The 15,981-nt window shown below is 38.6% G+C and overlaps 1 protein-coding gene across 1 annotated transcript in view; it reads right to left on the bottom strand.

The window, feature by feature from the left end:
• Positions 1-15,981, bottom strand: part of LOC112572281 — a 71,677-nt gene that overhangs the window by 20,443 nt on the left and 35,253 nt on the right. Inside the window, exons 24-39 of the mRNA XM_025251918.1 lie at positions 15,509-15,558; positions 15,281-15,462; positions 14,411-14,770; positions 11,526-11,663; positions 9,810-10,024; positions 7,251-7,487; positions 6,226-6,490; positions 5,641-5,867; positions 4,878-5,181; positions 4,518-4,619; positions 4,141-4,316; positions 3,378-3,453; positions 2,843-3,094; positions 2,106-2,312; positions 1,512-1,705; positions 346-562 (exon numbers count right to left, since the gene is read on the bottom strand). Of these exons, the coding sequence (XP_025107703.1) occupies positions 346-562; positions 1,512-1,705; positions 2,106-2,312; positions 2,843-3,094; positions 3,378-3,453; positions 4,141-4,316; positions 4,518-4,619; positions 4,878-5,181; positions 5,641-5,867; positions 6,226-6,490; positions 7,251-7,487; positions 9,810-10,024; positions 11,526-11,663; positions 14,411-14,770; positions 15,281-15,462; positions 15,509-15,558 (3,202 nt within the window). The remainder of the gene's footprint in view (positions 1-345; positions 563-1,511; positions 1,706-2,105; positions 2,313-2,842; positions 3,095-3,377; positions 3,454-4,140; positions 4,317-4,517; positions 4,620-4,877; positions 5,182-5,640; positions 5,868-6,225; positions 6,491-7,250; positions 7,488-9,809; positions 10,025-11,525; positions 11,664-14,410; positions 14,771-15,280; positions 15,463-15,508; positions 15,559-15,981) is intronic.

Raw genomic sequence — 15,981 nt, 5'->3', positions numbered from 1 at the left:
AAAGTTGAGAGGGGCTTTTTGATTTTGGAAGTGAGAGGGGAGAGACGACAGGCCAGCTGCCGAGTGAAACTCTAAATAAAATCTACAGTTATGCGGCAATTCCATCTTTGTTGTGTTCTTGTACGACTAGCCCATTCCTACGTAGCCAGCAGGGACTGACACTAAAATATAAACTGTGGAACCAACACAGTCCAGAGACTTTGAAGATAGTTTACATCTATACAACAAATAATGTAATCCTATTTATCCTGCTTTGGCTCCCCTCTTCTAATCACTGCAACAGGATGGGTGTAATGTTTTGATCTCTGCATCATTTAATAACTATGCGATTAAAACAGTACTTACAGCAAGAGCCATCGACAAGAATGGACCCATCAGAACAAGTGTCTTGCACCAAGAAGTCAACTGGAGGCTGTAAAGAGGCCATGCCACAGCTAGCTGATGCCTGAACAGGAAACGTTTCAATTTTTGTTCCTATCTGTTTCCCACACCACCGAGCTGCATCGACTAAAGCCTTGGTGTTTAGCACCAGTTGTACTTTCATTTTCAATGAGAACTGGTTCTGCAATGAAGTGTGTAAAATGTTACACATCATGAATCACATTAAAATTTGAAAGAACACACCATCTCAAAATAAGTATTCCAATTCTGTAAAACAAACCTTACAGTGAGCTAATTTACATACATTCTATTATTTGGGAGAGAAATATAAGAAATAAACTCAATAAAAATGTATATAAATTGGATGTCTGTTGTTCTTTTACTCTTCTGCCTTTTCTGTTATTCTTTTTGATGCACTTATTCCAGTGGCTAACCTTTTAACTTTAAACGCATAAAAGAACCACAAATTTGCATTACTTTCTGATACACTATGTAAATACTAAGAAATGATATCCCTTTGCCTAACTGGCTGGGGAAGGCTGCGTTCTGCCATATTTTGTCTTATCTGATTTTTTATTCACGCTGGACTTGTTGTTGGTGTGTGTTTTTGATGTGCCTGCCATCATGCATGTGGATTATGATGCCTCTTCGATCAGTGTGTTGATGACTTGGAGCTGCATCTACTATAGGTCTTCCTCCTTGTTTGCTATGTGAACTGCAGAATGTAGTTTATACTACATGTACATGCTACCCTTTGGCATAGAGTACACAGTCTGCTACAGCCTACACCATTCTGTTATGATGTCAGCTTATTTTGGATGTCACACCACCTACTGTGACATGCTTTGAGCTTGTTTGAAAAACAGCAGGGACAGGGTGGTATATAAGCCAACTTTAGTGGACCTTTGGTGTGGATAGGAATATTTGCAGCCTCCCTATAGTTCTTCAACCAGACTGAGAAAGCTGAAAGGAAATACTGACTACATCTTTCATCCTCTCATATAGCATTCTATAGACATTATGTTTGCCTGTTCTGCTGCATTATTATTCTGTCTAGCTTTTTCATGAAGCTAATTTTTGATGGTGGGATAAATTACTCTATTAACTTTATTATTAAATGAGAAACAGACCTGTGGGTCAAAGTACCCCATATGTGTGATGTTCATTGTGATATTATCAGCAATAATTTCACAGATTTTAGCAAACACTGGCTCCAGATTTGCCAGAAGGGAGTTTCCAATCTGCTTGGCACACTCATTGCTGATTGTGCCATTGTAGGTGAAGTTCAAAGTTAGGTTAAGGTCCTGGTTTGGATAAACTCTCACTGGAATGGAGAAACAGATAATAGACCAATCAATAAACTATAAAACTGACCGATAAATTCTTGCTCGTATATTTTCTACTGGACTTAGAAAAATGTCAACGAGTTCTCACTGTAAAATTTGGTTATCCTTAGTTTCAAGATTTGAAATAATTTAAGCAAATGATATCAAAATGTTAAAGAAAATAATCCTATGTGACTGCATAATCTCCAATAATACATTCAAAAGAAAAACTGCAAGACCAGCATCTCAACAATCTGCTCAACAATGTTAAAACTCTGGAAGATTTTCAGCCTTGTGTTTAAATCATGACAGGTGTTTTATAACTAGACTAAGCTTTGAGAAGAAACTTGGGTGTATCTTAAGAGGTAAGCCATCTAGTAATGATAAGAATGCACTTACAGGCACAATCTGGTACATAATTATGTGGCTGCCAGTTGCTGCCATTAACACATGTATACTGTGTAGGTGGTGGACTGATGAAGCCATAGCTGTGGTTGCAGGAAACTGTGCATGAAAAGCCCTTGCCAGCAAGGCTGTCTACTTGGTCTGGGCACACACGCTTACCACCACTTGGTTCAGGCAGAGTCCACAGAGGGCACACATCCACTACAATGTACACACACACAAAATCATATCAATTATGAAGCAAGTTTGCTGCTGTCACTGTCACATGTATATGTGCGAGCATGGCCGTGGCAGCACAAATGATTGAACTTTGCATAATGATTAAATTGTGATGATTACCCCTTATTAACAACGGCATAAATCACTGTCTCAATAAAAAGGAACAGATACCAGCCTTTTACAGGCAGGCTTTTCTATTTTATATATGGAACTTCTCTCTTTCTCCCAATTTTCATTCCAACAGCTGGGTCACCTGACAGAAGTTAGCAGCGCCACATGAGTACTGAATCAGCAGGCTTTGGTTTAAGATACCAGTGCTCAAACAATCTGGATATCAACTTCCGTTTCTCAATAAAGAGATCAATTAATCCATTCTCCATCCAACTAGCTAACCAATCATAAACCTGCCAAGCACTTGAAAAATCCTTGAAGATTAAATGCAATGCTGAACAGCAATAACTCCAGCATTTTGTAAGTTAAAGGAATGAAAAATGTGAACCATGAATACTTACTTTCAATGAAGTATACAAACGAACAGTTTGCACTGTTTCCAAAGAAGTCAAAGACAGTGACTGTTATGGACAGCTCCTGAAGAACAGGTACTAAAGTACCAAGGGAAGGACTAAACACTTTGTGAGAGATCCCACTGAAGTCCCAAGATGACACAACATCTAGCGGAAGCACCAGAGGAATGTGGCTGCTGTTGCCAGCATAGTGTTGTCTATGTACCTGAGTAGGGCACTCCACCGATGGAGGTGTGGTATCTGCCATAAATAAAATAAAGATCAGGCATTCGATAAAGATAAAACTATACATCACACACCACTTTTGAGAAAAAAATAGGACACTACACTAGCTAAGGTGTCTGTTGATTAATAATGATACTTAGTTGGAAATGGAAGCAAAACATACTTATGTTTGAAAAGACGAAAGGGACAGCTGTTTTTTCTAAATTATCAAGCCATTCCTCTTATCATTTGTAAACCAGAATTTACAGCGCAGTTACTGCACACAACTAGGCAGCATTCAAGCTGTTGGAGTGCTTACCAATCAATCCAACTGACATCCTGCACACAGCATTGTTTCCAGCTGAGTCAGTGACTGACATGTTGACTGTCATGTTCTGAAATGTAAATTTGTGCAGAAAACAATTTTTTTAAATGTAGCGTTTCTTTGTTAATGAGTTTTCTATCTTTTTCCATACAATAATACATCACACCACACACACAAAGCATATTATGTATTCTGTAAACACAAAAAGGCCAACAAAACTGTAGCACTTTAGTAGTGTACTAAGTCATGTCTTTGTTTTGTAGAGGGTATAGGGGTCAAACAGCTCCCAGGACTGTCCCTTTCTCACGACAGGTGCATACGTAAAAGCCAGCCTTGCACTGCTCACCTGTGGCTACTGGCTACTGAACATATTGTTACACCAGAAGTTAGGAAGTTGTCTGAGCCACTTGGGGAAGCCATGACTAGACAGGGCAGGGTCTGGACCACTGGCGCCATGGGGGCTGGGAAAAGTTGTGATGAGACCATGGGAAAAGGGGGTGGATGGTTCTGGAACTTTTGGCAGAGATAGAATAAGTAGCGTAGCTTAAGGGTTGAAAGAGGCTTTTGTGGTTTGGAAGTGGGAGTGATGAGACTGCAGGCCAACTTCTGAGTGAAACTCTGAATATAATCTACAGCTGTGCAGCAGTTTTGATCTTTGTTGTGTTCCTTTTCGACTAGCCCACCCTTACGTAGCCATCAAGTATTGACGTGTTGGTTACAAAACAGCAAAAAAAAAAAAAAACTTTGTTCAACATACATGATGGAAGATGTATGGAAGATGAAAGTCTGCTGGCTGGAAAGAGACAAACAGCTGACCTCCAGAATTGTCACTGATCTCTGGAATGCTAATGTTTACAGGCAATGGTCCTCCTGGTCCAAGTTCAATCCTCTGCTCCATCTTTGGACAGTCATGAAATGTTGGTGCTTCATGATCTGAATCAGTTAACAGCACAGCTCTTATTAAAAGATTTGTTCTTTACATTCAGGATGCTTGATTTCAATCTCGACTGATTTTACAATGCAGGCTACAAATATGCTCGCAACATTCGTTTTAACAACTGAAATGCACATTTGAAGATTACATTTTTCATGATAACATGAAACAATATCTACAATGCTTCATGTAAAAATCACCTTGGCATGAGGGGATAGTAGTGTTCCAGTAAGGCAGGGCATTTACTAACAAGCTGCTCCAGACATTACGCTTCCTCCTCTTGACCTTCAAGTCTGAATCACCTATCAAAAATTTCCATGTTCATTAGATGTATATCTGACTCCACCTTAGTCTGAATGGATTCTGGTGCAAGTATTGAAGGTAAAATATCTAAAGAGAGTTTGTATCAGATTATTAAACAGAAAATACATTATGACTGAGGTTGTCTGACAGAAGAAAGAAAGCCCAAGGACAGTAAGTTCTAGTGAGAAAAAAAATAATAATAATAAAGCACTTTTATTGTTAGTTCATTTTAAAGAGCGAAAGACATTTTTTTCTACTAATATCTGAAGCTTCAAACCTATAACATCTGTTGGACTTTTCCCCTAGAATTCCTGTCTTTACACAAGTGTGTGTTTCAGAATTGTAGAGGGATCCTTCAAAGCAAGTCCATTCTTCTGAGCTTATAGTGTAGTTGTTAGGCCCCACAGCATTTGAACATGCCCTCTGTATGCTGGTTGTCATGTTCTTGACAGGAAAATCTAAGGCCATAGTCAGGTAAGAATAAAGTTCATTCCTGCAGTTTTTGACAGGTGCAATCTGTCCATCCAGACTGACCAATACCAAAGGAATAGAGATGGTGGTCTGCAAATTTAAATTTTTAAAAATTATAAAAGGAAGAATAAAAAAGTGACAGAGTGAATTAGCCAAACACAATGATACTAGTAAAACAAGTGTTCAAAGTATTCAACAAAGTAAAAAGCAACTCCCAAGTCCATGGCAAGGATTTGCATGAATATCTCATTAATGACCCCACAAAACAGTATAAAATGACTATGAATGTAATTTCAGAAAAGGGAAAAGTTATACACTTTGTTAGTATTATTCTTTAAACACATGATGTGTTTAGGCCTCTATTGTTTTAAAAGCAACTAGAACTATTAAGAGAAACTTCTGTGTCACATCTGTGGATGCAGACATAAAGCAAATGAGGGTGAATGCACGTGTGCCCACACACAGACAGAGACACACATCCATACACCACTATTTTTAGCTGTGGTTTTTTTCAATTTTTTTTTAAACTAAGTAAAAGTCTGACAACACCTGAGCAACTGCAAGTGACAATCTGGCATTCTGCGGTTGCAATAATATCCTAGCACCCACTGATGACACACTGCAGAGCCCTCCTGTAAGAATAAGCTTTTGTGTGTTTCCAACGACCATTTGATCAACATCTTCAGCTGCCTTTTGGATTGCCTGCTGGCAGGTATTACTGTCTGTCACATCAGTAATTGCTAAGTCTATGTGAATGGTGTATGACGGTAAAGTCTCTGAAAATAGTTTTTAAAATGCCATGATGTCAACATAAAAAATGTTCCACAAAACCAGAAAAAGAACAAACTGACACTTTATTTTACAATAGTCAGGTCTTTATATTTAAAAACTTTATCACTTTTAGTAATGATTTGAATGTCAGTATGACAAAGTTATCTGTTGATCTCAATATCTCAATTTACATTTTTTTCAACATAGCAAGTTACGTGGTTAAAAATATGTGGCAGGAGGATATATATATCATCCTAACAATCTACTATGGACAGGTATGTTGAAAAATATCAATAACAGTTAATTCTACATACTGACCATTTGGAATTTGTCAGCAAGGCAGTAAGAAAAAAATCAACTTGCCATCAATGCACTGAAAGTTGAAAACATCATAAATGTAGCTATCAGGACAGAAGTAAGAGATACTGCTAGCATTGCTTGAAAGTTGAGCAGGATTCAGGGTGATTGCTGGGCAGTTTTGAAGATAGGACTTTGGCAATGTCACATTTGGAAGGTGATTAAGTGGGTACAGCAACTCTGATGTCACAAACGCTGCACACCTGTGCATGGCTAGGCGATCTACACTGCCATCCAATGCCATCAAAATCACCTGAGCCTCTGCATCATACTGTAAAATACCAAAAACAAATAGGTAAACAAATAAAATGTCATGCAGACTACCTTACGTGCAATCAAGCTTTCATATTAAATCATCTTTGTGATGCATAAATTTACTTATGAGTATACTGCTGCAGGCACCAACTTCAGTAACATTTAATATATTTCACTATATATATATTATATAAATCTGGGACAAATACACAAACAGAGAAACATAGATTCAAAAAGATGGCACTGCTAAACTAAAATATATCAATAACTTCACAGGAGACAACATACCATAAAGTATAGCATAGGTGGAAGATTTCACAATAAAGGTGAGGCAGAGAAAGGTTAGTCTGAGCATTGGGATGGAAGTTGTTTTGAATAATTTGGGGTGGACGAGGGTGCAAACACAGGGAAGAGCAGAGTACAATAGTTATCAGATTCTGGCACCAATTTAAAGAACATAGGATAACACAAAACACTTATCAGCAAGAGTTCAGTAGATGTTGTTTACAATATAATACAGCAGGATACAATAATAATAATGTATAACCCTTTCAAACAACCGGTGAGTCTTGGAAGACATATTAAAGAATAATTCAGCATTATAGACAGCATACTACAATTCCCAAACTGATAATATGTTATTTTCCTTTGCTAGAGCAATTATAGACTTGTAAGTCACCTATATATATATTCATGCATATGAATGAACAGATGCACACAGGACATGCACACACATATGCACATATATGGCAGAAAAGAACAAATCTTTATCAAACCTTATTGCCTCTGCGAGCAAGTGTGATATTTGCAGTTATGTTTATATAAATAGCTGCACAACTTGCATCTCGATTCTGCATGGCAGATTCCAGATCTGTTAGAAAGGCCAGAAGACCACCTGTGTACTCATCTTGACATTTTTCAGCTCCTGTTCCCTGAGTCTCCTGCACAAATGTTCCTTTGAAGGTGTGTACCATTCTGGGTATTGTTTTAACTGGCACTTGGCTTGTGTGGGGCTAGGTGTCAATGTAGCACCAGTTGTGCTGGCAAGTGTAGAAGTGATGCTCCTATTAAAAAACAAATAAAATAAATAACGAGAAAAGCCATCAAACATGAGTAATACAAAAAAGGTAGCACTACTTGCTTTTGGGAAGAAAGCAGTCTGTCATATGATAACTAGGAACAGGGCTAATATATAGTGTTGGTGCTGCACTTCTGCTCCCTCCATGAGTTGAAGGGACACACTGGTAAACGGGCTGTCATAAGGTGGAATGGGTAGCTGTGGGGACAAGATAACTGTTGAGGTGGCGTTATGTTGGCGACAGTAATCGGCCTTTGACGGTACTGGACCGTCGGTTGGACAAAAGGTCAAGAAGTCTCACCACCATTTATCTCCCCTGGAATCAGTAGGCCTGTGAACCGCAGACTGCTTACATCATGATGGACATAGCACAGGGTGAGGTCGGAATGCAGAAAGGTAGTTATCGTTACAGGAGATCTCTCAGAGAGAGGACAGCATCAGTCGGATATGCCCGTTAATTGTAAGGCCATGGTGTACCTGGTGCAGGACAACAGTGCTTGCTGTTACTGCCACTGACTGGACACAGGTAGTGAATAGGAAGCCAAATGGGATGGCATCACAGTCGCAGACCGCTTTACTAGTGAGAAGAGAGGAGAGAAGGGGGTGCAGTGTGGGCAGTGATAAGTCAAAGTGACCACCTGTCTGTCATGTGTTAGGATGAAAGATGTGTTGGTGTGTCCATCAAAAGGCAGCTCCGATTTTACCTGCTACATGAAAGTAGCTCCTGATCTAAGGTGTAATCTGTGGGGCAGGTCCAATCAGATTCAGTGATGCTGATGTCTGCTGCTGGATATGATGCATTTTCACAGGACACTTTCAAAACTTCTTTAACCACTTGGCTAAACATCGCGGGAAGCTCTTTCAGAAGAAAATCCTTTGAATCTCTCTCCACAGCTCTCCACAGCCTGATGCAATGAATTAGCTGACCTCAGAGAGAACTGGATACGAATTTCAGCCTGTCAAAAAATAATTGCAACAGATAAATAAGCAAGTAAGTAAGAAAGCAAGTACAGCTAGTGTAATATGATGAACATACACTTACCTTGCATACGCACAATGTATTACACACAACACAACACACTGCTTGCTGAGCCCCTGCAGAAGACGATGAGGATACAGAGATTGTCACTGAGAGTCATAAAGAAGATGGATATTTTAGGGGGTGTCAGGGTCGCTGTCTTTTGCCGCTGCATGTATTGTCTATTTTGTTTGTGCTCTTCTGTTGGTGATTAGGTTTGCCGAGTCTGTTTTGGTGATGTACTGTGCTGGTACCATCTTTCTGTTGTTGTCACCTGCTAACTGCTTTGGAGGCCCGTCTGGTCTGCCATGGTGGTGTACTGTGCTGGTGCCCTTTCTTTTCCTTTTTCCTTTTGCTGCTACTTCCTAACTGTGCCTCTCTGTTCTGCCATAGTGGTGTATGGTTTTAGTTTTTTTGTTTTAGTCTTGCTTTTAAACAGTTTGGCGTCTCCTTTCTGTGGGTGTATATCTCTCTTTTTTAATAAAATCTAGTTATCATCTTTTGCCTATTTTATATTAGTCTAGAGTTTGGGTGGCTTGTTGCTACTGATGCTACTAATGAATGGAACGAGAGAAGAGAGAATTACAAAACTAAGCATATTTTTCCTCGCTGATATTACCAAAATGCAATCCCATTACCCCACCAAACAACTTGACTGCAAACTGAGCATAAAGTGATTAATGGATTGTGTTGGCAAAGAACCAGAAAGAGCCACATAAAACAGGCTGAAGAGTGCGATGTATATTCACTGGGGCCTAACCCCCATGATTAGAGGGGGCAGTCCAGTTAGCACCGGTCACCAAAACAATGAAGGTTGGCTGTCTTTGGTTCAGCTCTCGTCTCAGGCATGCTGTTATTTTTCTGAATGTGGCATTTGCTGGCTGCCTTGCCATGACATAGCCTTAGTTGCTGGCTTGTCATAAAACATCAATTCCCTTCCCCAATCATTAGAGAATCTGACCAGAGGTACAAAGGCAATAATACTCTTTTACAGGAGGAAAATTTGTATAGCTGAAAAGCATTTATAAGGTGATAACTTCTACATGTTGGGCATCTGCTAAGTCTTAAAGAAATTTACATAAACATATGTTTCTCTAACATTGCATAGACATTTCCTATACCTTCTTGTTTTCCTGCAGAATATCTAGCTTCTTATTCACAAAGCCATTTTACAATAACCAAAATGTACATACTGTTATACAATATTCAGACCTATCAAATGTTTCTATTGTCTTGTACCTTGTTCCCTCTGAAACTAATGTTTCCTGACTTCAGATCCACGATGACATCTGAAGCATTCAAGCAGTAATCTTTACCAATGTGACTTTTGAAGTCTTGCATCATGCTGACTACCTTCTTGTTGATACTCAGGTGCACAGCATCAATACAACTTAGGTTTCTGAAGCTCCCTTGCAGTGTATCTTCAATTCTCAGAGAGAAAAATGCTGGCACAACTGAAGGTAGAAGAAGGGATTTCCTTTTTAGTACTGTTTTATAAAAACAGTTTAAATAAGTTGCATAATAATTATTACCTTACAATAAAATTCATGTTATGATCTCAATTTTAAACTTCTTGATAAATCCCATCATGCATCATGCATGCACTCTCTCTTTCTCTCTGTATACATTCATGCAAAGTTACCTTCAAGCTAGTTATCAATCTACATCTCCACTGGGTAAAAATAATAGACTCAAATGTTTAAATCTTCACAGAATATTGAACAGCTATTCAGGCCTCTATATGTCAAATTTGTGACTGTAATAATGTCATTTGAACAAAACGTAAACAGATTGTACCAGTAATCCTCTATAACCTGGATGTGCCCCAAAATTGTGCAAATTCTGTAACAGTCTTTTAAAATTGGAATTTTTTTCAAGTTTTATTCATATTCTGCACATTGATAAATGATCGTTAAGTGAAAAAAGTTATCAATTGTGTCTTTGTTGTCATGAACGGCAGGGATGGAAACAGCCATAAGCTAAATATATAAACAATGCATGCAATGAGCCAGTAACTTTCAAATAGTATACTTCTACTTTCACTTCAGTCAAGAAAGCAGCAGCATTAACTCTGAACAGCCTTTCTGGCATGGTCTACTGTTTGGGGTTAGGATCCTGCTAAAAGGTTGAGCATTAATTGTTATTAACTTTGGACATGCTTAACTGTACGTTATAACAAACTTTTTCTGAGTTGGTAAGGGCAGAGTAGAACTGAGTACGCATGTTTCTAAAACATGTAGTAAGTGGAAGATGTGGGGAGGGGTGGAGGAGGAGGAGCTAATGATTTGCTTTGATACATTTTTCAACATAAACTGCTCTCATCCTTCTAAAGTTGTTTTTCTGAAACTACATTAGAGATTAGACTATCCATGTTAAAATATACAAAAAAACATTCTAGTAGCTGATACATGACACACAGTTCTGAAAGTCTATGAAAAGGGTTAAGTTTGATCAGACAGAGTGGCATGTTCAATAGATGCTATCTTGGAATACAAGCATTCCACTCCCCATGCAAATAAAGTCCATGCACAGTATTTTGATAACTATGAAAGGTCCATGAAAAGCTGTTAATAATATGGTGTTTAATAAATGAGAGCGGTGAGAATGCTTCAGACTATCTTTAAGTTCATATGAAAGGTTGGTCGGGTCTCATGGGTTTGTATCTTGGCTCTGGGATGCGACATCTGTTTAAAGGGTTGACTGTCATTGTTTATTGTTGTAACTATTTTATCATCCTAATTACTCAAGCATTTTGAGTTTGTCTAGAAACAACAGGTAAAAAAAAAAGAGATCAAATGATGTGTGTAGATTAAGATAGTTTAAAGAAGCCTTTAATGGACCTTTCACCAGAATCTAAGAGTCCAGAACCAGAAAAACAGCAACAGATGAAGGATCAAAAGCCAGATATAATCTACAAATGAACATGTACTTAGAGAGCACCGCACACAAGCTTACTGTCCACAGGGTTCGTTGCAACCACCGTGTACTCTGGTCCACTTGTCAAAGCACCTGTCGCACTGCTGCCATTTCCATCCCATCTTGTCACCGACACAGTTGGGGTTTGTGATTCAGGTATTACTGCAGAAGCTTCTCCTGTCACAGATGTCTGTGCTGTTTTGAGAGAAGCTTGAGTGTCTGTAGGATTATGTGTGGTTGAGACAGATGATGTTTGGATGGTTTGTGAAGTTGCTTTTGCTACAGAAGTAGAGGTGGCTGAAGAGCCAAGTGTTGAAATGGTCTTTTGGTTTGTTGCAGAAACCTGGCTTGCCATGGATGCTTGCATTGCAGTAATGGACTCTGTTAAAAACCTTGCTGATATTGAAAAAGTAATTGGTGTTGTAGTAGTTTGTGTTGTCTGAATCACCTGTCATGCTGTGATCCTCTGTCATGTTGAAAGAAAGTGTCGTTGAAAGATCCTGCACTGGTTTAGCATTTACTGTTTTCTGGGATGCCTCTAAAGAGACAAGACCCAGTGTTGTGAAAAGGCCTTGTGTTGTATGAGAAGCCGGTGTCGTTACAAGTGGATGGTGTTGTTACCGAAGCTTGTGATGTTTGGGAAGCTTTTGCTGTTTTAAATGTCTGTGGTGTGCTAAGGACTTGTGTTGTGTGAGGGACCTGTGTTGTTCCCGATTTGTGTTGTCTGAGGAAATTGAGCTGTCTGAGCTTGTGTTGTCCTGGTAGCTTCTGCTGTTACTTGGGGTTGTGATGTCTGGGTAACTGTTGTCTGAGAAGCCTGTGATGTTGAACCTTGCATTGTCTGGTGGGTTTGTGTGGTCAGAGAAGCTTGACTGGTAAATGTCGCTACAGGATTCTTTGTAGTCTGGACTGCTGGTGTTGTTACAGTATGTTGAATAAAACCATTAGTCTCTAATGCATGTGTAGATGGCGCTGATTGTGTTGTAGATTTCTGGGGTGTTGTGTAAGTCCAAACTGTTGAAACAGTTTGTGATGTTACAGTCAAATTCCGGACTTCCAGAAGTCTGTGATGCTGTGATATGATCCTGTGTTGTGATGGTGCCTAGTGTTGTTGAGGGGAGTGTGATATTACTGTCAATGGTTGTGTTGCTCCAGATACATTTGAAGTTTCCATTAAATGTGTCGTTAATAGTACAGGGGTCTGCATAGTTACAGAAGCTTCAGTTGTCATAGGAGTCTGCTTTGTTGCAAAACTCCTAACAAATTGTGTGTTTATTTGAGTTTCTGTTGTTTTATAGGTTTGCACTGTTGCCACTTGGGCTTGTGTGGTGCTAAGGATTGTTTCATTTCTTTGTGTCATTAAAGGTGCTTGAGTTGTGAGAAGTCTATTGGTTGTGAAAGAGAGCTGGTCAATGCTGGATGACTGAGTAAGCCCAAGACTCTGTCCTGTGACTGATCCCACATTTTGTGATGATAATGAGGATTGCTCTGCTCCAAATGTAGATGTGACAATTCTTGCAAAAGAATCTGTTGTTGTCTGCATGTCTAGTGAGGTCTGTATCTGAGCTGTTGGTGTTGTGTCTGGTAGTGGCTGTGTGGAAGTCAGATGAATCCCGCCTCCATCACGTGGTGAAGAAGCTGTACAGGTTGAGAGAAGGGAGTGCCTCAAGCAATAGCAGGCAACATTCACCCATGCCCCTATTCTACAGGCCAGCCTCTTTATAGAAAATATTCCAGAAAAGTGATGCAATCGATTGCTCCTATTGCTATTTATTGATTTATTCATAACTGTATCAGCACTGTAATTTTCAATTCCTGAGGCATTACTTTTATGATCCAGCAGAAATCATTTCAATCATTTGTAATTGTCGATGATGTGTCAAGCATTTGTAGGACACACAATTGGACACACAAATGATTACTATTTCCTTCACTTGTACCTGAGGTATTATTTTTATACTTTAAAAATGTTGCAAAGCTCACAAAGAAATGGATTATTTTCACTAATCAATAGGCAAACACTGAAATAATCATATTGTTAAAATTACCAATCAGAGGAAGTATTATCATTTACATAGCTTGGACATTATGTGTGTAAGATGTAAAAACACAGCCACAATGACTACTATCATTTTCCATGCAGTAACTACTAATTACATCTATTATATGAAAGATGTCTTGAATTCAAAGAAAAGCTTATAATAGTTCAGTAACAAACCCAACAGCTTTAAAGAGACTGGCCTGTACGAAAAAAAGTACAAATGAACCCCAAACCAACCCAGCACCAAAGAAAATAGTTTAACCACTGCAAAATGCATGCTGCATTTTGCACAGAAAGTAAGTACAAAAATAGACAGTGCAAATATAAATGCCAACACAAAGATTAAACATAGTTTTCTGCAAGATTTCATAGAAACTCAGAACAAAGATTTTTTTTTTCTAAAGAAAATCACATTTTGAGACCTACAGATCAAGGAGAGCAAAACTTTTCACTCTCATGCATAATAAAGTAAAACATGGAACATCATATACATGCATGAAAATATAAACATAAGACTACAGAAAAAGAAATTTTTAAAGGCAAGTAGAAACAGTTATATGGTCTATTTTATTAGTTCTCTCCTTCCCTGCAATTTCAAATATTACTAATTGGCTAACTGTACCCAAAAGAATAACACTATAGCTGATGACATATGTTATTTAAGGGATTTAGGGGAGTATTCTTTATGGGTGCTGCCAGTTGACAATAATTAAATACCATTTACTGACCAGGATATATTTTTTATCATCCTAAGGAACAGTCTGTCAAATAATAAAGAATCCACAGCAGCTTTGGTAAATCAGAAAATCACAAGAACAGAATAATGTTTTCCTTTCAAAGACATCCATATATATTTGCACCAATGATCAGGTCTGGTACATACCTGTTACTGACAGTGAAGGACTCAGAGTTGTTTTACTTAAAACAGTAGAGGAAATTGCTGAGGGCAAAGTTGTTGACTTGACAGTGATATCTTTAACTGTGGACTCACTGGATGTTTCTGATTCAGCAGTGAATGCTGGTTTTGAAGAAGCAATGCTGCTCTGAACATCAGTGCTTGAGAGAGTAACATTCCATGACAGCAAACTTGGATCATAGGTACTTGGCAAGAAAGAGGTGGTGACCGGGACAGAGAGTGTGGTGGTCATTGTCGCTGAATGGGGAGATGATGTGATGGTCTCATGGTCTGTGTTTATGGGGGATGGAGAGAGGGTACTGGTGCCGTAGATCCGATTTTCACATTCTGCAAAAGACACAGCACAAAGCTTCTAATATCTGCAAAACACATACTGTTAGATGTTAGATGTCCCTAGCCAAACTGTTAGATTTTCACTGCTATGCCTTTCCATACAAAAATCAGCTTGCTCCAATAAATTACTTTCTATTTCCAAAATGTTGAATATTTAAAGCAAAAGTGCTACAGACAGCAAGTGCCTCTGTATGTGTGCGTGTGAGATAGAGTTTGTGTGTGGTTTGGTTGGTGTGATTTTACAGATGATAAGCAGTTTAAAAATTGTATCATTATGCACTTTACTGTAAAAAAAACACAATTATTATTGCAATTTATTTAAACTGCTTAAAAAACAGGATAAAAAAAAAAACAAATCCTTTCTTCTGCATTCAGTTGTCGTCAGAATTTTTCTCATTGTGTGAGTAAGTGTGTTTGTGTGTGTGGGTGCATCTTGTGTGTGCATTCAAATATGCAAGTGTTCATGTGAGCATATGACTTGCATTACAAGTAGTTAGTGCTCACCTTCCCAGCATGCTGGTATGCCCATCCAACACTGAGATCCTTCTCCTAAAAGTTCAAGTCTTTCTGGGCATTCTCCACCCCAGTCCACTAGCATGCAAAGTGTTTTGTAGCAAGGAAACTGCAGGACAATCTGGATCATGGGATGATTCCAGCATGGAGGAAAGCATGCTGCTGAATGAACTCTTCAGTGACGCTGCAATGTATTCTCCACAACTGCAAGCATCATACAGCACTTCACGTCTGGCAACAGACAGTTCAGCCCACAGAGTTACTTTCACCTGAGACAAAGGAAAAGACAAATATCTTCATATGATCAAATATCAATTTTTCTTGACAGGAATTCTGAATTGTTGTCATGCACTTCAAAAAGAACTGCCATTTTCAGGACTTGATACTTTAATGTCTAGAAAGTTCTAAAAGTTAAGCTGCTCCTGCACACTTAGCTTCATAATACTACTGAAAATAATGCCAGCAGATTACAACCATTTAAAAAATAATCATGCAGCTTTCTTGCTTTTAATATATTACCTCCAAAACTCATTCAAAATTTACTTAGTATTCATGTTTGTAACAAAGATATATTCAAAATTTATGTTCATGTTAGAATTCATGTTAGTCACATACCGAAAAAAAAAACAAAAACAACCAAAAAACCCAAAGAATCTAGTGACTTACTCTGTTGCCACTGATGTGAATGTAAG

The sequence above is a fragment of the Pomacea canaliculata genome, linkage group LG1, assembly GCF_003073045.1.
Source record: "Pomacea canaliculata isolate SZHN2017 linkage group LG1, ASM307304v1, whole genome shotgun sequence".
Taxonomy (NCBI): domain Eukaryota; kingdom Metazoa; phylum Mollusca; class Gastropoda; order Architaenioglossa; family Ampullariidae; genus Pomacea; species Pomacea canaliculata.
The sequence above is the reverse complement of the archived record's forward strand: the minus strand, read 5'-3'. Positions and strand labels throughout refer to the sequence as shown.